This window comes from Odontesthes bonariensis, chromosome 11 (genome assembly GCF_027942865.1).
Source record: "Odontesthes bonariensis isolate fOdoBon6 chromosome 11, fOdoBon6.hap1, whole genome shotgun sequence".
Classification (NCBI taxonomy): Eukaryota; Metazoa; Chordata; class Actinopteri; order Atheriniformes; family Atherinopsidae; genus Odontesthes; species Odontesthes bonariensis.
The window spans coordinates 37,481,781-37,507,865 of NC_134516.1; the positions used below are offsets into that span (position 1 = coordinate 37,481,781).

Genomic DNA, 26,085 nt, shown 5'->3' on the forward strand with positions numbered 1-26,085 from the left:
GGGCACTTTGATAACATTTAATAAGCAGCTGACACTTCAGAGGAATCCAAAGCCAAATCTAAATGTCTTACCTCCTGAACGACCTCCATCAGGTTTGTAATCACCTCCACTCACGTCAAACAGGTCCGAGTCATCAAAGCTTCCCCCGCCTGGAAGAAACCACCAGCATAATGCAGTTTACATTCCATAGTTTAATTCCATAGCATGTACAGAGACAGATGCTCCCTCAACACTCGAACACAGGGAACATGGATCAGTGCATGAGCTGGAGCCTGAGCCCGAGCTGGAGCCCGAGCTGGAGCCCGAGCTGGAGCCCGAGCTGGAGCCTGAGCTGGAGCCCGAGCTGGAGCCTGTGCTGGAGCATGAGCTGGAGCCTGAGCTGGAGCCTGAGCTGGAGCCTGAGCTGGAGCCTGAGCTGGAGCCTGTGCTGGAGTCTGAGCTGGAGCCTGTGCTGGAGCCCGAGCTGGAGCCTGTGCTGGAGCCTGAGCTGGAGCCTGTGCTGGAGCCTGAGCTGGAGCCTGAGCTGGAGCCTGAGCTGGAGCCTGAGCTGGAGCCTGAGCTGGAGCCATGAGCAAACAGATGTGGCAGAGCAGAGCAAGATGATCTAAAACATGCCAGGCTACCTCGGGCCTTAAGGCGTTCCAGTATATTCCAGTCTTAATTGCAACCCAGTCTTCTATAAGGCTTAGCCTCCAATACACCACAGAACACTTTGCAAAACACACGCGGTTACTTTAGTAACCTCAGCCCAAAACAAAAAACAATTGGAATCCTTCAAATTGCTAGCCTGATAAACCAGCCTAAATGGATTGGATGTCTAATTTAGTCTGGCTCCGATCAATGGATACAACGGAACATTGTTGATGAGCACAACCCGTTGTCTTTCAAACCGTGTCTGTGCCTATAGGCCAACGCTCTGACCAATCAGCGCAACTGACTGTGACGTAGTAAGCGCGACAGAAAGCTTTGGTGGGAGGGGACTCTTCCAAAACTGATGCCAAGGCTGAATCAAACGAGCGCTGTTCCATTGCCGCCGCCATCTTTCTTGTTGTGCTTTCGCTGTCTATGTTCGCTTCCACTGCCCAACGTCGCACTGCTCTGTCGTCACTCCCTCAAAACCCCGCACCAGAACCCTCTGCCCCGCCCGCGTTGATTCAAAACACATCTCTGCGTTGTGATTGGTTTAGTTGCCATCTGCCAGATTCAGGGCAGTATTTTCAAAATGAAAAGTGGTTCGAGGCCAGACCCAACCGCAGGCAAAACATTTTGCCGTCCAGCAGTTGGCGCTGGTTTTCCAGGCTATCAAATTGCCACTTTTACAGGGATACGTCCGCTGGCTTAGTTAGAAGCCAGTCCGTGGATGCAACGGGACCTAGATTGTACAATTTTCCATTTAAAACAATCTCTGGACGAATTTACCTCACGAATTTCTTTTTTGAAAAAAACACCTCGCCTTGTCGTTTGAAAAAATCCCCCTGGGGGAATAAAAAAACACCACCGATTACACTCTAATAAACAAGGTTATTGGACCTTAACTCCAAACTAAATAACCTACTGCGTTTGACCACTGCATTCTAACCTTCCCGTCGACTTTAGTAATAAAAGGACTCCTCAGCCCTCTAGGAACCGTATCACCATTTGAAAAACGCCTTTTCCCTCCGTTTTCACCGTCGTGTTGAACAAAGGTAACCCTTAGTTCACAAACCGAGGCACACCGGTGCCAACACGCTATAAGAAAAGTAATCACTTCAAACTAAAACCGAACACAGGGCAAGCTACAAGATAAACTTTCTATCACCTAATCACCTCAAGATTGGACACAGGGTTAACCTCCAGACTTGATCACCTGGGGGGCTTCCAATTAGGTAGAACGTACGGTGATAAAACAGCTGAAACGTTCTATAATCCTTTTTGGTTCACCGCTGACGAGTTACCCCTGAAATTCTGTTAGGAAAACTAGTTTAGCTACCTGATAGCCTGGAAATATCCCTGATATCTCCATACTAACAGCGCTACGAATCATAAACACAGGACCAATAAATAGCAACATAAAATAAGACAGGGACAAGCCGCAAACCGCACGAACCGACGTTTTAACAACCAGTTAAAATGAACCCGAACAACGCAACCGCGTGGACACAAGTCCTGTTAGCATACATCCTCCATGTACATTTACAAGGGGATGACCCAAATGAAAAAGAGGAAGAAGAACTCGAAAAAACACTAAACGAAATAGAAAAAATTCCAAAAAAACAATTCTATTGGCTACTTAACCTAGCCACAGCCAGAGCACAGGCTCAATTCAAACCGAAACAAGCGACCATTGCTAAAGCAAGAAAAAGGATCGAACAACACCGAACAAAACCAAAAACCAAACTCTCCGAACCACATATCACAGAAACACAGAAGCAGGGAAAAGACAATACAACACAGCAGGGAAAGATGACAGAGAGAACTGATGATCAAGGGGGCTCCAGCCTGCCATTACACACAACACATAACCACCCACAAAGATACTCAGGGAGCCTCAAAACTCCATTGCACACGGCACACAAACAAACAACACTCCTGGAGAGACCGGTAAAAACAATAAACCAAAACCGAACAGAACCTAAAAATTATCCAAAATCCACCCAACCACATATCACCAAAAAACAGAATCAGGGAACAGACACTACACCACAACAGGAAAAGACAATAGACAGAACTGTGTAGCGTGCTCTCAGGGAAGAGAGGACGAGAGTGTTTACATAAAGATCCAACCTTTCTTGACATCAAGAAACATCCCCTTTTTACGATCCTTTTAACGGATTAGCTCAAAGGAGATAACGGAGCCAGATGTGAATCCAGCCAAATGGGGTCCTTTGTTTTGAGTCTTCGCTCCCCCAAACCAGCTACGAATAATAAATTATGCAGGACACCTCCTGATAAGGGAAGCAGATGTAAGCTCACCTCCTGCCTGGTACCAGCCAAGGAATGTTCAACTCTCTACTTTTAGAAGAATAAGAATCAACCATAATCCTCACGTTTCCTGGAATAAAACTGTTAAAATCGGAACTGCATAAATCTACAGATCATTTTGAAACATTCGCCATTCTTTTACATGAAGTATTTACCAAGTTATGGAATACTGGATTTAATAGAATTTCTCCCGTGGAGCCACAGCGCCACCCAAAGGACACAGATGACGGACACTTTTCACTATGTCAGCCTAATGACCATGGACAATTTCAACTATGGATGTTTAATGTTCTCATTATGTGCAATGCATAACCTAATAGTGTTTAATTCCACAGGTATTACTCAAAGAGCTGCAGATTATTCTAGTTAACAGTAACCAAAAGTTGTCATACCATTTCTATCATGATAATACGAAGTATTGTATGCTGATAACTGTTCCATGCTCATATTTGTGTTTATGCCTGCTCGCATGCAACATTATTGTCTGTTAGGAACATTATGTTGTCTAAAATCAATGCCAAATGAGTTAAATACGGTATAAGGAAGAAGCAGGAATTATCCCCTTTTGTCTCATGAGTTCAGCTTGGTCAACCCCCCTTTTTCCTTTGGGTCAAAAGCCAGCTGAACGCTGATTGGACGAAAGCTGACATGTGACCTCAAGCTTAAAAGCAGAGGCGCGCAGGACACTCTTGTAATCTTGTGCTCTTACGCTCTTACACTCTTGTAATCTTGCTCTCTTACGCTCTTACTCTCTTACTCTTCAAATCTGCAACTCTGGGACCTCCCGGTGGCCCTCCAAGCCTTGACCACTCCCTTTGTCCCCTCTGCTCTTCCGCTCTTCCGCTCTTCCACTCTTCTCTTAACTCTCTTGTCTTCACCCCGCAACTCCCTTGTCCTCTCTCTGTTTTACTCCGTAACTATTAATTCCCATTTTTTAGACTTCCCTTTTCTTTTATATAAAAGTCTGGTCCGATACACGCGAGTGTGTGCTAACTCATACAGCCCGGCCCAAGCCGCCACTTTCCATCCAAGGAGGAAGAATAAAGAAGAAGTCGATTCGACGTCATCCCGCTGGTTACCACGGAAACACAGCCTTCGACATCGACGCTCATCAGAAGAAAAGAACCACGTGATCTCTTACGCTACTCGACGACAAAGTAAGGTGCCGAATCTGAGATCTTTTGAAGCCGTGGATATGATGAATACTTCCTCTGAAAGCGACGAATGAGCAGGCATCCGCCGGCAGAAGATAGTTGGCACAATATCCGTGTTACGAACCAGATTTAGCCACATTTTGATAGTTAACCCTGTTAGTGAACTGCTTCTTCCTTCCCTTCGTATGCCCTTCTGAATATTACCAATAATTCTAATTTCTGTCTCTTTATCAATTGTTAATACACCTATATACCTGTGCAATGTTGAATAAATGTTTGTAAGTAATCCATTCAAGCGCGTCACGGACAGTTTATTAAGCCGGTTGTCACTTCAAACAGAATTTACGAATCAGTGAGACTACCCATTTTATTGTATTAACAGTTTTCCTCTTTGGACTGTAACTTAAATAAGTTAAAACAAAACAAGAGGTGGTGCCCCTAATTATCGAGATAAACATTAATTAATAACGTGCCCAACGCTACAACTGACACACAAGGAGGCTTAAGCTTACCATTGCACACGGCACACAAACAACCACTTACACACTCAAAGAGCCTCAAAACTCTATCACACACAGCACACAAACGAACAATACCTCCGGAAACAGTAATTGAAACAGAACCAGACAACAAAAAAACAAAAACCGCCCTAAAACAAACGGAACCACGACGCATAATCCAAACAACCATCTTACCAAAAACAAGCCTCAATGTCCACGATCGTTTTGGCAATAAAATGCAAAACTGGTTTCTAGAACCAGAAAAACCATTCATTATCTTCGGCGATTCAAACTTAAAAAGACTACCTGTAATCAAAAACAACCAGGTCCAAATAGACAGCTTCCCAGGAGGGAACCTGACTCACGCCATCCACATCCTCCGGAACAAAACACCAGTTTCAGATACAACTCAACGAGTGATCCTATCATTTGGAGTAAACAATAAAGATTACAATGACCATACCACGCTCAAAAAACTAATCTCACGACTAATATATACGGCACAAAACACATTCCCATATGCAAACATCTATTTATGTGGAACCTCTGGAGGGAACATTTAAACTAATACCCTCAAATGAATTTTCTCCCCCAACCCCCAACCCGCTGGATAAGGCAGTAATTAACCTATCCACACTTAATTTATCCACTAACGACACTAATTTATTGGCAAAAGGCCTATCCTTTGTCCCGACGGTAACCAAAATCAAAAACGTACGGGAATCATGCAAAATGCACGTCCAACAATATCACCGCAAACTCAAATTAGCCACCTTCTTTCACAACAAACCACAGAACTCAAAACCCCCACCATTCAAAATGCCCTCCACCTGGGAACCGCCCCCAGCGGACCTACAACCCCCAGTGATGGAACTAATTGAACAGGATAGACAAACAATAAACAGAATCCAGAAACAACCAGAATCAGATAACTTAAACAAGGAAGAGGAAAAAGCTCTTAAAGACCTCCGCAACAACCACTCAATAATAATAAAACCAGCCGACAAGGGATCCAGTGTGGTCATTATGGACAAACTGGATTACAAACACGAGGCCCTACGCCAGTTAAATGACGCAGAATACTACCGCCCCCTGGCGGAACCAATCTACCCACAGACAGCCAAGAGAATCCAAAACATTTTGGAAAACCTTTACAAACGCAAATTCCTAAACAGAGCACAGGTTCAATTCCTACAAGGCGAACAACCACACAGACCGATACTTCTATCTCCTACCTAAAATTCATAAAGAACCCGAAAAATGGACAGTTCCAAACAAAATCCCCGCAGGCCGCCCCATAGTCTCGGACTACAGCAGCGAATCCTACGGCTCGGCACTATTTCTGGACTACCATCTAAACCCACTGGCCAACCGTCATGACAGTTATATCAAGGACACACAAGATTTTCTACAGAAAATCACGGCCCTTAAACTCGAACCAAATTGCATGCTTTTCACGGCAGACGTAGAAAGCCTCTACACCAATATAGAAACAGAAAAAGGCCTACAAGCCATCTCCGAATGCCTACAAACCAACCCCGACCCACTCCGACCAGACACGCAAATCCTAGAACTCCTCAAAATCAACTTAGAATGTAATGATTTCTATTTTGACGAGAAATGGTACATCCAGGTTAAAGGGACAGCCATGGGAAAAAGATTCTCACCAGCTTATGCTAACATCTATATGGCCAAATGGGAAAAAGACGCCTTCCTCAAACGTGACAAACTCCCATTAGCCTACTATCGGTACCTGGATGACATTTGGGGCATCTGGAATCACTCGCCAACCGATTTCGAAAGCTTTATAAACACACTTAATCAACACCACCCATCCATCAGAATCAAACCAGCCACCAGCCAAAAACAAATCGACTTCCTTGACACTACTACCTTCAAAGGGCCCGAATTCCACTTAACAGGGAAACTGGACCACAAACTCTATGTGAAACCCACAGACACACATGCATTGCTACACCGAAACAGTTTCCACCCTAAACATACCTTCTCGGGTATCATAAAATCACAACTATTACGATACTCACGAGTCTGCTCTCGCGAATCAGACAGAGAGGAGGCCACAAACACACTCTTCAAAGCCCTTAAACACAGAGGGTACTCCCGACAAGCACTCAGAAAAATTAAAAGAAACCACAAAAAATCAAACGACAGGACCCCTGAGCAAACAGAGCCCGAACAACCCCAACAAACAATCCCACTAACCGTTTTTTTCTCCGAACACACACTAAAGGTTCACCAGGAACTCAAAAACAACTTCAAAAGACAACAACAAACCCACCCACCACTCCAAAAGCTAAAAGTCATATCAGCCTTTAAAAGAAACCCAAGCCTACAGGACCTACTGGTCAGATCAAAATTCACTTCCGAACGCAAAAAAACACAAAATAACCACCAAATAGGAGAAACCACCATTCGAAACACCAAAAGTAACAAAAGATGGCCCATGCAACCTAACATCACAAACAACACCAAAAACATCATCTACTTAATCTGGTGTAACAAATGTAAAAAACATTACATAGGGGAAACAGGACATTCCCTAACAACACGGTTGCATGCTCACAAACACAACATCCAAAAGAACAGAAAAGCAGACACACCATTGGTCCAACATTTCCAACAACACAAACTGGAGAACCTGAGGGCCAAACCAATACAACACAACCCCCAATGGTCACAGGAAACCAGAAAAAAACAAGAACGCATCTGGATCTACCGGCTACAATGCAAATTCCCAGACGGATTGAACACCAGATTTGACACTTAAAACTCGAAATTACGTAAAGAGGCGACCTTCAAATTCATAAATCCCAACTCATAATAAATTCATAATACCCTCTCATTAACCCTAACCCGAACCCTAACCCATGCTGGACCACAGAACTATATGCCTAAACATAAGTCCGAATTTGAGCCATATTTGGAAAAATCAATTTTCAAAATTAAAATATTAATTTTAATAAATTCATAAATCCCAACTCATAATAAATTCATAATCCCCTCCCATTAACCCTAACCCATGCTGGACCACAGGGCTATATGCCTAAACATAAGTCCGAGTATGAGCCATATTTAGAAAAAACTAAATCTCAAACTAAAAAAATTATTATTTTTAATAAATTCATAATCCCAACTCATAATAAGTTCATAATCCCCTCCCATTAACCCTAACCCTAACCCTAACCACATTTGGGAAAATCAAAATTCAATTAAAAATTAATAATTTTAATAAATTCATAATCCCAACTCATAATAGATTCATAATCCCCTCTCATTAACCCTAACCCTAACCCTACTGGATCATATGACTATAGGCCTAAACACAAGTCGAGTATGAACCAGACTTGAAAAATCAAATGTCAATTAAAAATTATTTTTAATAAATTCATAATCCCAACTCATAACAAATTCATAACCCCCTCTCATTAACCCTAACCCCAACCCTAACCCTAACCCTAACCACATTTGGGAACATCAAAATTCAATTTAAAAATTAATATTTTTAATAAATTCATAATCCCCTCTCATTAACCCTAACCCTAACCCTAACCCCTACTGGATCATAGGACTATATGCCTAAACATAAGTCCGAGTATGATCCAAACTTGGAAAAATCCAATTTCAATCAAAAATTATTATTTTTAATAAATTCATAATCCCAACTCATAATAAATTCATAAATCCCCTCCCATTAACCCTAACCCTGCTGGATCACAGGACTATATGCCTAAACATAAGTCCGAGTATGAGCCAGATGTGGAAAAATCTAAATTTGATTAATGATAATTATTATCTTTAATAAATTCATAATCCCAACTCTTAATAAATTCATAATCCCCTCCCATTAACCCTAACCCCAACCCTAACCCTAACCCTAACCACACTTGGGTAGATCAAAATTAAATGAAAAAATTAATACGTTTAATAAATTCATAATCCCAACTCATAATAAATTCATAATCCCTTCCCATTAACCCTAACCCTAACCCATACTGGATCATAGGACTATATGCCTAAACATAAGTCCGAGTATGAGCCAGTTTTATAAAAATCAAATTGCAATAAAAAAATTATTTTTTTAATAAATTCATAATCCCAACTCATAATAAAACCATAATCCCATCTCATTAACCCTAACCTTAACCCTAACCCTGCTGGATCACAGGACTATATGCCTAAACATAAGTCCGAGTATGAGCCAGATGTGGAAAAATCTAAGTTCGATTAATGATAATTATTATCTTTAATAAATTCATAATCCCAACTCCTAATAAATTCATAATCCCCTCCCATTAACCCTAACCCCAACCCTAACCCTAACCACACTTGGGTAGATCAAAATTCAATGAAAAAATTAATACGTTTAATAAATTCATAATCCCAACTCATAATAAATTCATAATCCCTTCCCATTAACCCTAACCCTAACCCATACTGGATCATAGGACTATATGCCTAAACATAAGTCCGAGTATGAGCCAGTTTTGTAAAATTCAAATTGCAATAAAAAAATTATTTTTTTAATAAATTCATAATCCCAACTCATAATAAAACCATAATCCCATCTCATTAACCCTAACCTTAACCCTAACCCATGCTGGATCACAGGACTATATGCCTAAACATAAGTCCGAGTTCGAACCAGATTTGAAAAAATCAAAGTTCAATTAAAAAATTAATAGTTTTTAATAAATTCATAATCCCGATTCATAATAAATTCATAATCCCCTCTCATTAACTCTAACCCTAACCCCAACCCTAACTGAATCATGGGACTATAGGCCTAAACATAAGTCCGAGTATCAACCACATCCTGAAAAATGAAATCTCAATAAATAATCCTGAATAAATTAATACTTAAAAAAATCCATTATTTCCTCTTCACTCTACTTTAACACCCCCCCCCCCCTTTTTTTTCCTTCCCCTCCTTCCTCTCTCCCCACAACACATGACACACACTGATACGGACCTTGTGTCTAACACACCCATTTTTTAACATAAACCCAGAAATGCACAGAGTTTCCCACGGCCTCCTGAGTTACTCCAAGACCATTCCAGCACACGCAGCAACCATCAGTCGGGTCCTGAGCGACAGTGCACCTCCCTTGGCACCTATACCAAACTCCATGGTGATTGAACAGGAGTCCGAACTGAGACATCACGTAGGAGGGGGCCATTGAGCCTAACCCCAACCCTAACCCTAAACCCCTAACCCAAACCCTAAACCCAACCCTAACCTTTACCCTAAACTCAATCATAACTAATCCCAACCCTAACCTTAACCCTAACCTTTACCCTAAACTCAACCATAACTAACCCCAACCCTAACCTTAACCCTAACCCTAACCTTTACCCTAAACTCAACCATAACTAACCCCAACCCTAACCTTAACCCTAACCCAAACCACAACCTGAATCTTAACCTTAACCACAACCAGACCTTAACCCTAACCTTTACCCTAACTCTATAAAACGAATCACATACGTACAATTTCAAACATGATGACACTGTAACAGAAAAACAAGTTTTTCTCTAAAAAAATAATTAAAAATTTTATTTCGTACATTTTTGTAATTTTGAATAAATTAAAATAATAAATTTTTTTTAAAAATAAAGTTTTCCTTAAATTTAATATGTTTTTCTAAAAAAAGAATATTTCCCTTAAAAGAAACTTAAATAAGCTTAAAATACACCAAAAATAAGGAATAAACGAATAAATAGAAAAATAGGGAGTAGAATAAAAAGTAAATGAAAATTAAATCCAAAAAGAATCAAAATCAACATTATTCCTTTAAACCCTCTGCTGGACAAAACCCTTGAGAAGGAACCCTTAACCAACTAATAATAGTAAATTTAACAAACATCTCCAAAACTCTAAATAACGAATCCACTGGAACAATACCTGAGCCCGCCAACAGGGGCAGAATTTCCTCTTACAGGGATCCTCCCTTATAAAACAGATTACATACGTACAAGTTCAAACACTATAAACACTGTAACAGACAAATAAGCCTTCTCTAAAAAAAAAAATAAATAAATAAATAAATTTGAATAAATTAAAATAAATTAAAAAATAAATTTATATTTTTAAAGAAAAATAATTTCTTTAAAAGAAATTAAAGAACTTAGAAGATACAAAAAATAAGGAATAAACGGATAAAAAGGAAAATAGCAAGGAGAATAAAAAATAAACAAAAATTAAATCCAAAAAGAATCAAAATCAAAAATATTCCAAACCCTCTGCTGGACAAAACCCTTGAGAAGGAACCCTTAACCAACTAATAATATCAAATTCAACAAACATCTCCAAGACTCTAAAGAACGAATCCACTAGAGTAATACCTGGACCCACCAGCAGGGGCAGAATTTCCTCTTACAGAAGTTTCCCTCATAAAATACGAGACATACTTAGGAGTTCAAAACCTTTTTTCTCTCTTCCTCTCCCCCCCCCCCCCCGCAGCACACAACACACACCGATACGGACCCTGGGTCCACTACAACCACATTATAACATAAACCCAAAAATGCACGTGTAGCGTAGTTGATTCTGCGTTGTGTCTTGTGGGAAATAACAGCCAGACAACAGCTGATCTGAAGGCACCTTTAATGCTCCTGCATTCAAATAGCAGAAAATAGCAAGCAGAAACAGGCTTTACTCATCGGTGTTCCACAGCGCCTTCTCCCACAGAATCCGAACAGAAAGAAGAAGTGCGACTTGTGTAAAATAACACATAATAAAATTAAAATAAGTACAATAATTAATTACTAAACCCAAAAATGGGCTATTGAGCTCAAACCCTAACACCTAACCCTTGCCACATCCTCAACCTTGACTTATTCTGCTCCAATACTCTGAGTTAAATCAGGTACTGATAAATGCACACTTTGGACAATACAGCCAACGATACACAGAAACAAATACAAAATCCACCCCTCCCTCCTTTTTCCCCCCATCTACCTTCTCTTCCTCTCCACTTCTCTTCCTTATCTTCCCCTCCCTCTCACCCAACAGACAGTACCAAATCCACTCCACCAACCAAAATATTACAACAAGAATCAACAAAAACCCCCCAACCTTTAAAATAAATAAATCGGCCACCCTAACGAAAAGACCACATTATAACATAAACCCAAAAATGCACGGAGTTTCCCACGGCCTCCTGAGTCACTCCAAGACCACTCCAGTACACGCAGCAGACATCAGTCGGGTCCTGAGTTGACAGTGCACCCCCCTTAGCCCTAACTCAAACTCCTCTGATCGTACAGGAGACAGAACAGGAAAATCACATAGGAGGGGGCTATTGAGCTCAAACCCTAACACCTAACCCTGACACTAACCCTAACCCCAACCCTGACCCTAACCCTGACCCTATCCCCGACCCTAACCCCAACCCTGACCCTAACCCTGACACTAACCCTAACCCTGACACTAACCATAACCCTGACACTAACCCTAACCCTAACCCTGACACTAACCCTAACCCCAACCCTGACCCTGACCCTCACCCTCACCCTGACCCTATCCCCGACCCTAACCCCAACCCTGACCCTAACCCCAACCCTGACCCTATCCCCGACCCTCACCCCAACCCTGACCCTAACCCTGACACTAACCCTAACCCTCACCCCGACCCTGCCCCAGACAGATTGAACCATGTGCATCACGTCATGTCAGGTGAAATAATGCAAGAATCAACAGTTTGTTGTTCCTCTGCCAGGAATAGAGCTCAGCTCTCCTCTGAGCCCATTCCACAGCTTTCCTTTATTCAGGACACAGTTCATACACGTTCAACTGCAGAGAATCCTGCTGCTCACCAGACAGCAAACAGAGGGAAAAACAGCATCTGACCCTAAGAGTGGAGACCCTGGGACCCAAGGAAAGGTGGCACTCTGTCAGCAGGGTGCAAAGAATGCTGACTGAGCTGATGGGTGGGACGCTCTGCTCCCATCAGACCAACTTTAAGCAACATTATTATCTGATCAGCTCACACCTGAGCTCCGGCTCCCCTTTAAAGGTTTAATAAAAAAGCAAACTGCCCCTTTAAGACTCTATGCAACACACATCTGCATGAACCCGAAACCCAACGACAGCATGACTCAGAAAAACAGAAAAACACGTTCAGCATCCCATCCACACACAAAACAGCATATTTATGAGCCATCACAGGGTGGAGCGCGTCCAACCACACCCGGAAACCGGGCGTGTGCTCTCACTGCCATCCACAGCTCATTGGTGAGCCTGCAGTTTGCTGAGATTCTACACTGCAGTGCCTGTGGTGGGAGGGGCTGTGGAGGATAAAGAACAGGAACACAAAGAAAAGGACCACGTAGTCTAAAGAAAACACAGGAACCGAAATAAGCCCTCAGAGCGGTCAGAGTTCAGTCTGAGAGCTGGGGGCAGCAGCTCAGGGCAGCAGCTCAGGAAGGGCCTGCAGGAGCTCCATGGCCCTCTCTAACAGAGGAGCTAACATCTGCTTTAAGTTGGAAATCCACACATGGAATTCCTCTGGAGTGTTAGCATTAAGCATCTTCAGGATCAGGGTTTTAGCCAGAGGAACCAGACTTGGACTTCTGTGCTAGCAGGCAGGGTTAGCGAGCGAGCTAACCTCAGGCTCAGGGTTAGCTAGCCAACTAACCTCAGGCTCAGGATTAGCTCGCTAGCGAGAGAGCTAACCTCAGGCTCAGGTTTAGCTAGCGAGCGAGCTAACCTCAGGCTCAGGGTTAGCTAGCGAGCGAGCTGACCTCAGGCTCAGGTTTAGCTAGCGAGCGAGCTAACAGGCTCAGGTTTAGCTAGCTAGCTAGCGAGCAAGCTGACCTCAGGCTCAGGTTTAGCTAGCTAGCTAGTGAGCAAGCTGACCTCAGGCTCAGGTTTAGCTAGCGAGCGAGCTAACAGGCTCAGGTTTAGCTAGCGAGCGAGCTAACCTCAGGCTCAGGTTTAGCTAGCTAGCTAGCGAGCAAGCTGACCTCAGGCTCAGGTTTAGCTAGCTAGCTAGTGAGCAAGCTGACCTCAGGCTCAGGTTTAGCTAGCGAGCGAGCTAACAGGCTCAGGTTTAGCTAGCGAGCGAGCTAACCTCAGGCTCAGGTTTAGCTAATGAGCGAGCTAACAGGCTCAGGTTTAGCTAGCGAGCGAGCTAACAGGCTCAGGTTTAGCTAGCGAGCGAGCTAACAGGCTCAGGGTTTAGCTAGCTAGCGAGCTAAGGCTCAGACTAACCTTCCCCACCTCCTGAGTCTGACACTTGAACTGGGAGGATCGGTTTGACTTTTAAAGTCAGAGAGCATCAGCTTCCCTGTGGACTCACTGGATGCTCTAACAGAAGGCTAATTAAATCCACTCAACGCCTGAAAGCCTTTTTACGCTGCCATGATCAAAGTGAACCTTTCCAGGGATCCTTTCCATCACAACTCTACAGCCAGCACTGCACCAGACAGAAGAGGGCTGCAGCCATAGACATCATATAGAACACTAGACTGAGCAACCGACGTTCTGCCAATAGACGCTAACGAGACGCGTGACCGCCATCTTGGAGTGGTGATGCGTTCCACTCCGTGTAGTCGCTTTGGCAGGAGAAATGAATGGTCAGAACATTTTAGAAATAATGCGTCACTAAATACCACTAATTTTCACGTGTTTTTTTTTTTTCATGCGCGAAGCTATGATAAAGGACACACGATTATTTGTTTTTAGAGCAAAATGTTGCAAATTGTGTGATTAGAAGCTGCGTTTTGACCCATTGTACCATACATCACTACTTCACCTTAAAGCAAAGCCTGGGAAACATTTGTCCATAAAAAGGAGAAAAAGGAGAAAGAAGGGGAGGAATTCTATTGAATCCTGGTTGAGACAAATGTAGAGAGCAGATTTTTTTTTTTTGTTCTATAATCAATAAAATGGATATGAATAATATAATAAGTGCTTTAGCTGCAATCCTTTGTTTATTATTTTATTATCATTCACACTACTGTTATAGGCCTATATTTCATTCAGCTTGCCAGAAATCTATTGCAAGGTCATGCATTGCCTGTTTGATTCAAATGAAACTACATAAAAAGGTCATAGTGAATACAGCACAACAGATTTTCATACATTTTTTAATTAAGTTTTTTTTTTTTTTCACCCAAACTTTTACGGGTTACATATCAAACTGCTGTTACAACACTGGGAAGATTATTAAACAACACACACACACACACACACACACACACACACACTAGAGTATGGCAACCCGACCGAAGCCCGACGGGCCCGGTGGAACCCGACGGGCCGGGCCGGGCTCGTACAAAAAATTAGAATGTCTTGTGATAAACATATAATAATATATATATATATAAATAATTGAATATGCATAAATGAAAATGTTGGTAGGCTATTCGTGCCTCATGCCGTGCAGCATGCATCTGTGTGCATCTGTGGTCTGTGCATGCTCGGTGCGCACGCACGCATATCGAACATTCGAACAACTTTACATTAAACACGTGCGATCAGTGCAGCCGAGCTCAGTTGGCTGGAAGCGCTATGGAGGACATTAAAAGAAAAATAGCTTCTGGAGAACTGAAGTCGTGGAAAATGAGAGGGGGAAATCCACTGTGTGGAAACGCTTTAAGCTGGTTGTTCGGGCCGATGATGAACAAGAACAAGCTGGACACGTGCAATGCAAGAGCTGTTCGAACTTTTTTATCTCTCTGTATTGAGTTTAATGGGTGTTTATTCTGGTCGAAGAGTGCTTGTGCATTTGTTATGGTGCACCGCCATTAATGTGTATGTTTTATAATGGATTATGGTGGATAATGGTGCGCTGTCACCAATGTGTATTTACTGATTAGGGTGCGCCGTCTTGCGTTGGTCACTGGTCTCGGGCTTCAGGCGGGCTCGGACACAAATATTTTAATTAATCTCGGGCTCGGGTCGGATTTGAGAACTTTTCTGTCGGTTGAGGGCCGGGCTTGGACAGAAAAATCCGGCCCGAGCCAGGCTCTAACACACACACACACACACTCACACACACAGGGTTAGAGTTGATTTGATTGAATGATTGCTGGGCAGCGGAGGACAGCAGAGGAGCAGGTGGACGCTGGGCAGCAGAGGAGCAGGTGGACGCTGGGCAGCAGAGGAGCAGGTGGACGCTGGGCAGCAGAGGAGCAGGTGGACGCTGGGCAGCAGAGGAGCAGGTGGACGCTGGGCAGCAGATAAATCGTGCAAATAACCAATAATTGCACATTCGAAAAAGGCTTCACAAATGAAAACTCAAGCTGTAGAATCATTTCCAGAAAATTCAATCAGACAACATTATGCCTTCCTACCTTTGCAATGTTTGTGGATGTGGGAGGGGAAAATGTCGAGTCTATCTGAGATATTTGTTTGCTTTTGGACCATGAAGGTGGAGCGTCAGTGCAAACTCTCTGCAGTCCTGTGTATACTCATGGCCCTGCTTTGGTACAAAGTCCATCTTAAGATCTGAAATGTTATGAGCAAAGATGAATTAGTCCCCTTCAGACATTAAGCAAGGAGTTTAATAAAGAGAGTGATAGAGAGTAACAATAACATGTATATGATTTTCAAAGTGCTCATTTTCTCTTACCCGAGTAGAATGAAAGCTTCTCACTGAGCTCTTCATTAATGAGGTTATTTTCCCTCAAAACACTCTTCACTGTCATCTTTGCCCTCTTTTCTCTGGAGATGGCATTCTTCTTCTCTCGCTCAAGAATTTCCACTCTTTCCAAGGCTTCATTGAGTCTGGTTTTCAAAGCGGTTAGAGACGCAGGCAACGCATACTCATGCTCCTAGTAGAAAGAGGGATGAACATGGTTTGAGCAATGTTTTACTTCACAAACATCACTTTGGCACTACTAGTTTATGGCATCATCAGCTATCAAAGCCAGTCATTTTTGAGTGTGTTTAATGAGTGGCAGCGAAACACATGATATTTTTATATGTCCAGGAACATCTATCTATCTATCTATCTATTGATGCCACATCTGTCTGTGTGTCACTCTGTCCACCAGTTTGTCTGTTCCATGCATAAGTCTCGGACTGACCGCAAATTTGGCATGTATCTTGCTACTGGTGTGCGTGAGTACAGTGCAAAGTTTGGTGGGTTTTGGACAAAAATATAATTTCGCAACATCAGCAAAAGGCACGGGTATGCAGTGCGTCTAACAATGTCATCAGCTGCAACCCCAACCTGTTATTTCGCTTAACTAATATTAGTTTGCAACATTCCTTTGAGGAAAAAAGGCTATACTAACTTCACGGCCCTGAATCTACATCATCACCAATTCAACATGACAAGTTTCTTGGAAAACATTGTTTGTATGGGTACTGCACTAATTATGATATGATGTTTAAAACAGAAATATTCACCTCATTAGGCTGAGGTTGTTGGTTTGAGGTTGCCATTTCCGGGGAATCCTCAGAGGCCATGAACAGGCTTTCTTCAGCTCTTCTGGAGGTAGATGTAGTCCTGTCCTTCACCAGCTGAATTGAAGAAACATTATGCATAAAACATAATGCAACAGCAGCAACAATATACATATTTGACGATAAAATATTTACATTTATTCAAATGCCAATAGCCTTATGATGATACACCTACTTTTTGGAGGTGAACTGGAAAGCTGAAAAGGGATGGAATAACTCCATTACGTAGTCGGACAATCTGACCCGTTTGATCAAAGTCAGCCTGTTTGAAATGTTGACTACAGAGTATTGAATTATTCGTTGCAGTGAATCCTTCTCTCCTCAAAGCCACTTCCCACTTTTTCCTCAAGCTGTCATCTTTGGGAAACCTTCAAAAGTGTCAGACGTAGTTTTGGTCAGTGCTGGTTACATACATTTACATACATTCTGGTTCATCATTTTTAATGTGCATCCCCACTCACCATTTCAACATACTCAGTGACTGTGTGTGTGTGTGTGTGTTGGGGGTTTACTACACTGAACTGCTCATATTGCACAGAATTAAGGTCAGTCAGCGCTTATGAGGTAAACACTGAGGGTCTAGGAACAGCAGTCAACAGCTAGTCAATTCAGATGTAATAGTTCAACACTAATCCCAATATTACTCCACTCCAGGTGTCAAGTAAGGTTGGAAAGGGGTTTTCACGCATTTTGTACCACACAACATAGCATTGGAAAGCTATACTGTACTATCCACTGTCCATCTGATTGTCTAACGCTAATGTTAGCTGCTGACTAAGTTGCAGTTGGTATCAGTTGCTACCTAACAACCCAGTGTGGACTCCTATTGGCTTTTACAATTTTTATCTTCAATCACTTGTTTCAACTTTATGTTGTTCAAACATGTCATGTTTTAATCAGTTTCATCACCAAGCAATTCTAGCTACTATATACTCTTTTGTTAACCTAGAACGGTCGATAGCTGTTAATGATTTCAGTATCTTTGCTCCTTCTCAACTCTCTGGTAATATGATAATATAAATACAAACAATAGCACGGTAATGTTAAATCTTACTTGTGAAAAGTTATCCCTTGTTTCCTCATCTCTACCGTTCAGCCCGGCATCCTGTCAGTGTCTCTGGTGTGGTGTCTGTCTCAACGTTCACCACTCCAAGATGGCGGCCGTTTTTCTCGCGTCTCAGCAGCCAATGCTCAGTCTAGTGTTCTATATGATGTCTATGGCTGCAGCTCTCTGAAGCTTGGCTACAGTAAACCCGGCCACACCATCAGACCTCCTCCTGCCGTTTCACAGAGCAGAACACAGCTCCACCTCCCCACAATGACACCAGGCTGCAGCAACACCACCATGACACACCGAGCCGGACCAAAACACGCCCACCACACGGTAGCCCACCACACGGTAGCCCACCACCAGCGTGAGGAAGAAAACCACCAGCTGCTGGGTGTGAGCCCACAGCAGAAGCTGTGAGACAGGACATCCCAACAGAGAGTCAGGAAGGAAAGGAGGGCCCGACGCACTCCCACTTCACTCCTGTGGGTTCACTTCTGTGGGTTCCTGGTCAGAGGAAGCTCATGTCAGAGTGCAGAAGCTGTGAGACTCACCTTGAGGCTGATCAACGGGACCTGGGGGGGGGGGGGGGGGGGGGGCACAGGGGAGGTCAGTCTTCATGTTAATGATCAGAGCCCATACTGCTAACATCTTCCAACAACTATTCATCACGCAGGCTCATCATCTTAGCTCAGCAAACAATTAGCCTTTAACCTTTTAAAAACAGCTTTTATTCCCCCGTTACTGCCTAAAGGAGAGCAGAGAGCAGAGTCTAACGGGGAAGTTAGAAGTGAGTAACCCCAAAGGACGTACCGTCAGGATCCAGGCCAGGGTCTGATGCACGGCCTGCAGGCAAAAGGAGAAGGAACATGCTCAAGTTAGACACCATGTGACACTTTTCTACTTTCTACTTCTCCAAAGCTGGAGGGCTGTGGCTTTCCATCTCCCTCTTTGTTTGGTCCAAGACCAAATCCTATTTTTGGATCCTATTTCTAAAGTGCATTGAAAAATAAAAAAAAAATTTAAAAAAATAAATAAAAATAAAAAGTTTCAGTGCAATCTGTTGGTTTCCTTAGCTAGGAAATTTTTTTTGAATCGGCTCTATATGAACGAATTGGATTCTTTTATGAATAATTATGATTACCATCCATCCATCCATCCATTATCTTCCGCTGGTCCAGGGATCAGGTCGCGGGGGCAGCAGCTTGAGCAAAGAGACCCAGACGTCCCTGTCCCCGGCCACTTCCTCCAGCTCTTCTGGGGGGACCCCGAGGCGTTCCCAGGCCAGCCGAGAGACATAGTCTCTCCAACGTGTCCTGGGTCTTCCCCGGGGCCTCCTCCCAGTGGGACGGGCCCGGAACACCTCACTGGGGAGGCGTCCAGGAGGATTTCTCACCAGATGCCCGAGCCACCTCATCTGACTCCTCTCGATGCGGAGGAGCAGCGGTTCTACTCCGAGCCCCTCCCGGATGACCGAGCTTCTCACCCTATCTCTAAGGGAGAGCCCAGACACCCTGCGGAGGAAACTCATTTCGGCCGCTTGTATTCGCGATCTCGTTCTTTCGGTCACTACCCACAGCTCGTGACCATAGGTGAGGGTAGGAACATAGATTGACCGGTAAATCGAGAGCTTGGCCTTCTGGCTCAGCTCCTTCTTCACCACGACGGGCCGGTGCAGAGCCCGCATCACTGCAGACACCGCACCGATCCGTCTGTCAATCTCCTGCTCCATTCGTCCCTCACTCGTGAACAAGACCCCGAGATACTTGAACTCCTCCACTTGGGGAAGGATCTCATTCCCGACCCGGAGAGAGCATTCCACCCTTTTTTGGCCGAAGACCATGGTCTCAGACTTGGAGGTGCTGATGGTCATCCCAGCCGCTTCACACTCGGCTGCGAACCGCTCCAGTGAGAGCTGAAGGTCACGGCCTGAGGACGCCAACAGAACCAAATCATCCGCAAAAAGCAGAGACCCGATTCTGAGGTCGCCAAACTGGACCCCCTCAACGCCCTGGCTGCACCTAGAAATTCTGTCCATAAAAATTATGAACAGAATCGGTGACAAAGGGCAGCCCTGACGGAGTCCAACCCTCACAGGAAACATGTCCGACTTACTGCCGGCAATGCATGATTACAATTAATTGAATTCCAATTGGCTTAAATTGGACTTTATAATCTAAGTGCCTTGAGATGACATTTGTTGTATTTGGCGCTATATAAATAAAAATGAATTAAATTGAATTGAAATGACTGAAATCCATCCATCATCTTCCTCTTATCTGAGGTCGGGTCTCAGAACCAGCAGGTACCCCTCTCCCCCTCTCCAGCTCCTCCTGGGGGTCCTGAGGTGTTCCCAGGTCAGATGGGATATATAATCCCTCCAGTGAGTTCTGGTTCTGACCCGGGGCCTCCTAACCAGGAGGCATCCTAACAGATGAACCCCCTCAGCTGACTCCTTTCTATGTGGAGGAGCAGCGGTTCTACTCCCAGCTCCCTCTGGACGCTGGAGCTCCTCCCCCTATTTCTAAGGCTGAGCCCCGCCCCCCAGACGGTGGAGCTCCTCCCCATATCTTTAAGGCTGAGCCCCGCCCCCCTCTGGAGGAAACTCATTTCAGCCGCTCGTATCATTCTTTGGGTGGCAGACCTGTGGGCACAGGGAGGGTTCTATGGTTTCTGGGTAATGTGATCCAGCAGCAGTTGTGCAGCAACTTGTGATTCCCACACATCAATAGCGGAGCAATGACTCCGACTGGAAGCTTGCTTAGGTTTCACTACTCAGAGGGTGGTAGTATCAGCTGTAGCTAATTTACTGAGGGAGGGGGGCACTTTGATAACATTTAATAAGCAGCTGACACTTCAGAGGAATCCAAAGCCAAATCTAAATGTCTTAGCTCCTGAACGACCTCCATCAGGTTTGTAATCACCTCCACTCACGTCAAACAGGTCCGAGTCATCAAAGCTTCCCCCGCCTGGAAGAAACCACCAGCATAATGCAGTTTACATTCCATAGTTTAATTCCATAGCATGTACAGAGACAGATGCTCCCTCAACACTCGAACACAGGGAACATGGATCAGTGCATGAGCTGGAGCTGGAGCCTGAGCCTGAGCTGGAGCCCGAGCTGGAGCCCCAGCTGGAGCCCGAGCTGGAGCCCGAGCTGGAGCCCGAGCTGGAGCCCGAGCTGGAGCCCGAGCTGGAGCCCGAGCTGGAGCCTGAGCTGGAGCCTGAGCTGGAGCATGAGCTGGAGCCTGTGTTGGAGCATGAGCTGACTCACCTCCTCCACTCTTTGGTGGTTTGACAGGGGGCTTGTCAGTTTGGGGGTCTGCTGACACAAAGACACAGAGTCAGGAACAGAAAAAAAGCTTCAGATGAAAGAGCCACTTCAAGTCCAAACCAGTCAAACAGCTTTACCTGGTTTCAGGGAGTCCTCCAGATCAAATCTATCGAAGCCACCTGGAATTAGCAGTTACAAACCGTAAACGGTCACTTCACCTGACAGATGCACTGACCGTGCAACATCTGTGAGGCCAGATGTGAGCCTAACCTACCAGAATCTCCAGAACTTGGTTTCTTGGGTTTTTCAGCGGGTGGATCAACTGCAGAAATAAAGACTGAGTTACACAACAGATCACCGGGTTTGTAAGCAGGTCAGACCATGGGGGGGGGTTACCTGCTCCAAACGAATCCAGGAGGTCCAGCTCACCTGAGGAGGAAGGAAGCAGGATCAGTTCAGACACCATGAGCAAACAGATGTGGCAGAGCAGAGTGAGATGATCTAAAACATGCCAGGCCACCTCGGGCCTTATGGCCACCTCGGGCCTTAAGGCCACCTCGGGCCTTAAGGCCACCTCGGGCCTTAAGGCCACCTCGGGCCTTATGGCCACCTCGGGCCTTATGGCCACCTCGGGCCTTATGGCCACCTCGGGCCTTAAGGCCACCTCCACCTCGGGCCTTAAGGCCACCTCGGGCCTTATGGCCACCTCGGGCCTTATGGCCACCTCGGGCCTTATGGCCACCTCGGGCTTTAAGGCCACCTCGGGCTTTAAGGCCACCTCGGGCCTTATGGCCACCTCGGGCCTTAAGGCCACCTCGGGCCTTATTATATACTTATTTATCCAGTGTTTTCTCATGGGGATCTTAAGGCCACCTCGGGCCTTATGGCCACCTCGGGCCTTAAAGCCACCTCGGGCTTTAAGGCCACCTCGGGCTTTAAGGCCACCTAGGGCCTTATTATATACTTATTTATCCAGTGTTTTCTCATGGGGATCTAAAGGCCACCTCGGGCCTTATTATATACTTATTTATCCAGTGTTTTCTCATGGAGATCTTAAGGCCACCTCCCGGATGACCGAGCTTCTCACCCTATCTCTAAGGGAGAGCCCAGACACCCTGCGGAGGAAACTCATTTCGGCCGCTTGTATTCGCGATCTCGTTCTTTCGGTCACTACCCACAGCTCGTGACCATAGGTGAGGGTAGGAACATAGATTGACCGGTAAATCGAGAGCTTGGCCTTCTGGCTCAGCTCCTTCTTCACCACGACGGGCCGGTGCAGAGCCCGCATCACTGCAGACACCGCACCGATCCGTCTGTCAATCTCCCGCTCCATTCGTCCCTCACTCGTGAACAAGACCCCGAGATACTTGAACTCCTCCACTTGGGGAAGGATCTCATTCCCGACCCGGAGAGGGCATTCCACCCTTTTTTGGCCGAAGACCATGGTCTCAGACTTGGAGGTGCTGATGGTCATCCCAGCCGCTTCACACTCGGCTGCGAACCGCTCCAGTGAGAGCTGAAGGTCACGGCCTGAGGACGCCAACAGAACCAAATCATCCGCAAAAAGCAGAGACCCGATTCTGAGGTCGCCAAACTGGACCCCCTCAACGCCCTGGCTGCACCTAGAAATTCTGTCCATAAAAATTATGAACAGAATCGGTGACAAAGGGCAGCCCTGACGGAGTCCAACCCTCACAGGAAACATGTCCGACTTACTGCCGGCAATGCATGATTACAATTAATTGAATTCCAATTGGCTTGAATTGGACTTTATAATCTAAGTGCCTTGAGATGACATTTGTTGTATTTGGCGCTATATAAATAAAAATGAATTAAATTGAATTGAAATGACTGAAATCCATCCATCATCTTCCTCTTATCTGAGGTCGGGTCTCAGAACCAGCAGGTACCCCTCTCCCCCTCTCCAGCTCCTCCTGGGGGTCCTGAGGTGTTCCCAGGTCAGATGGGATATATAATCCCTCCAGTGAGTTCTGGTTCTGACCCGGGGCCTCCTAACCAGGAGGCATCCTAACAGATGAACCCCCTCAGCTGACTCCTTTCTATGTGGAGGAGCAGCGGCTCTACTCCCAGCTCCCTCTGGACACTGGAGCTCCTCCCCCTATTTCTAAGGCTGAGCCCCGCCCCCCAGACGGTGGAGCTCCTCCCCATATCTTTAAGGCTGAGCCCCGCCCCCCTCTGGAGGAAACTCATTTCAGCCGCTCGTATCATTCTTTGGGTGGCAGACCTGTGGGCACAGGGAGGGTTCTATGGTTTCTGGGTAATGTGATCCAGCAGCAGTTGTGCAGCAACTTGTGATTCCCACACATCAATAGCGGAGCAATGACTCCGACTGGAAGCTTGCTTAGGTTTCACTACTCAGAGGGTGGTAGTATCAGCTGTAGCTAATTTACTGAGGGAGGGGGGCACTTTGATAACATTTAATAAGCAGCTGACACTTCAGAGGAATCCAAAGCCAAATCTAAATGTCTTACCTCCTGAACGACCTCCATCAGGTTTGTAATCACCTCCACTCATGTCAAACAGGTCCGAGTCATCAAAGCTTCCCCCGCCTGGAAGAAACCACCAGCATAATGCAGTTTACATTCCATAGTTTAATTCCATAGCATGTACAGAGACAGATGCTCCCTCAACACTCGAACACAGGGAACATGGATCAGTGCATGAGCTGGAGCCTGAGCCTGAGCTGGAGCCCGAGCTGGAGCCCGAGCTGGAGCCTGAGCTGGAGCCTGAGCTGGAGCATGAGCTGGAGCCTGTGTTGGAGCATGAGCTGACTCACCTCCTCCACTCTTTGGTGGTTTGACAGGGGGCTTGTCAGTTTGGGGGTCTGCTGACACAAAGACACAGAGTCAGGAACAGAAAAAAAGCTTCAGATGAAAGAGCCACTTCAAGTCCAAACCAGTCAAACAGCTTTACCTGGTTTCAGGGAGTCCTCCAGATCAAATCTATCGAAGCCACCTGGAATTAGCAGTTACAAACCGTAAACGGTCACTTCACCTGACAGATGCACTGACCGTGCAACATCTGTGAGGCCAGATGTGAGCCTAACCTACCAGAATCTCCAGAACTTGGTTTCTTGGGTTTTTCAGCGGGTGGATCAACTGCAGAAATAAAGACTGAGTTACACAACAGATCACCAGGTTTGTAAGCAGGTCAGACCATGGGGGGGGTTTACCTGCTCCAAACGCATCCAGGAGGTCCAGCTCACCTGAGGAGGAAGGAAGCAGGATCAGTTCAGACACCATGAGCAAACAGATGTGGCAGAGCAGAGTGAGATGATCTAAAACATGCCAGGCCACCTCGGGCCTTAAGGCCACCTCGGGCCTTAAGGCCACCTCGGGCCTTATGGTCACCTCGGGCCTTAAGGCCACCTCCACCTCGGGCCTTAAGGCCACCTCGGGCCTTAAGGCCACCTCGGGCCTTATGGCCACCTCGGGCCTTATGGCCACCTCGGGCCTTAAGGCCACCTCGGGCTTTAAGGCCACCTCGGGCCTTAAGGCCACCTCGGGCCTTATTATATACTTATTTATCCAGTGTTTTCTCATGGGGATCTTAAGGCCACCTCGGGCCTTATGGCCACCTTGGGCCTTAAAGCCACCTCGGGCTTTAAGGCCACCTCGGGCTTTAAGGCCACCTCGGGCTTTAAGGCCACCTCGGGCCTTAAAGCCACCTCGGGCCTTATGGCCACCTCGGGCTTTAAGGCCACCTCGGGCCTTATTATATACTTATTTATCCAGTGTTTTCTCATGGGGATCTAAAGGCCACCTCGGGCCTTATTATATACTTATTTATCCAGTGTTTTCTCATGGAGATCTTAAGGCCACCTCGGGCCTTATGGCCACCTCGGGCCTTATGGCCACCTCGGGCTTTAAGGCAACCTCGGGCCTTATGGCCACCTCAGGGTTAAGGCCACCTCGGGCCTTAAGGCCACCTCGGGCCTTAAAGCTACCTCGGGCCTTAACGCCACCTCAGGGTTAAGGCCACCTCGGGCCTTATGGCCACCTCGGGCCTTAAGGCCACCTCGGGCCTTATGGCCACCTCGGGCCTTAAGGCCACCTCGGGCCTTATGGCCACCTCGGGCCTTAAGGCCACCTCGGGCCTTATTATATACTTATTTATCCAGTGTTTTCTCATGGGGATCTAAAGGCCACCTCGGGCCTTATGGCCACCTCGGGCCTTAAAGCTACCTCGGGCCTTAAAGCCACCTCAGGGTTAAGGCCACCTCGGGCCTTATGGCCACCTCGGGCCTTATGGCCACCTCGGGCTTTAAGGCAACCTCGGGCCTTATGGCCACCTGAGGGTTAAGGCCACCTCGGGCCTTAAGGCCACCTCGGGCCTTATGGCCACCTCGGGCCTTATGGCCACCTCGGGCCTTAAAGCTACCTCGGGCCTTAAGGCCACCTCGGGCCTTATGGCCACCTCGGGCCTTAAGGCCACCTCGGGCTTTAAGGCAACCTCGGGCCTTATGGCCACCTCGGGCCTTAAGGCCACCTCGGGCTTTAAGGCAACCTCGGGCCTTATGGCCACCTCGGGCCTTAAGGCCACCTCGGGCTTTAAGGCAACCTCGGGCCTTATGGCCACCTCGGGCCTTAAGGCCACCTCGGGCCTTAAGGCCACCTCGGGCTTTAAGTCAACCTCGGGCCTTATGGCCACCTCGGGCCTTAAGGCCACCTCGGGCCTTATGGCCACCTCG

At 45.8% G+C, this 26,085-nt stretch overlaps 2 protein-coding genes across 14 annotated transcripts in view; both read right to left on the reverse strand.

The window, feature by feature from the left end:
* Positions 1-26,085, reverse strand: part of LOC142391928 (uncharacterized) — a 100,450-nt gene that overhangs the window by 66,276 nt on the left and 8,089 nt on the right. For 12 of the 13 annotated variants that reach the window (XM_075478108.1, XM_075478113.1, XM_075478111.1 and 9 more), the window contains exons 2-14: positions 24,568-24,600; positions 24,446-24,493; positions 24,309-24,350; positions 24,172-24,219; positions 23,867-23,944; positions 21,771-21,803; positions 21,649-21,696; positions 21,512-21,553; positions 21,375-21,422; positions 20,992-21,069; positions 18,914-18,946; positions 18,655-18,675; positions 72-149 (exon numbers count right to left, since the gene is read on the reverse strand). In XM_075478108.1, coding sequence (XP_075334223.1) covers positions 72-149; positions 18,655-18,675; positions 18,914-18,946; positions 20,992-21,069; positions 21,375-21,422; positions 21,512-21,553; positions 21,649-21,696; positions 21,771-21,803; positions 23,867-23,944; positions 24,172-24,219; positions 24,309-24,350; positions 24,446-24,493; positions 24,568-24,600 — 630 coding nt within the window. The remainder of the gene's footprint in view (positions 1-71; positions 150-18,654; positions 18,676-18,913; positions 18,947-20,991; positions 21,070-21,374; positions 21,423-21,511; positions 21,554-21,648; positions 21,697-21,770; positions 21,804-23,866; positions 23,945-24,171; positions 24,220-24,308; positions 24,351-24,445; positions 24,494-24,567; positions 24,601-26,085) is intronic. The other variant, XM_075478120.1, reaches the window with a different exon arrangement.
* Positions 13,810-18,436, reverse strand: LOC142391931 (THAP domain-containing protein 6-like). Its single transcript, XM_075478125.1, has 6 exons — positions 18,107-18,436; positions 17,228-17,420; positions 16,996-17,109; positions 16,214-16,415; positions 15,936-16,089; positions 13,810-15,810 (listed from the first exon to the last, which is right to left on the reverse strand). Exons 1-5 carry the CDS (start codon positions 18,133-18,135, stop codon positions 15,977-15,979), a joined length of 651 nt encoding a protein of 216 aa, XP_075334240.1. The 5' UTR covers positions 18,136-18,436; the 3' UTR covers positions 13,810-15,810; positions 15,936-15,976.

Excerpts from the sequence above, each read along its gene's own strand:
- LOC142391931 (XM_075478125.1), bottom strand. The coding sequence starts at position 18,135 with ATGAGGAAACAAGGGATAACTTTTCACAA. Across the intron at positions 17,421-18,106 it reads CAAGGGATAACTTTTCACAA|GTTTCCCAAAGATGACAGCT; the intron begins GTAAGATTTAAC and ends ACACTTTTGAAG. Across the intron at positions 16,090-16,213 it reads GAAGCTTTCATTCTACTCGG|ATCTTAAGATGGACTTTGTA; the intron begins GTAAGAGAAAAT and ends ATAACATTTCAG.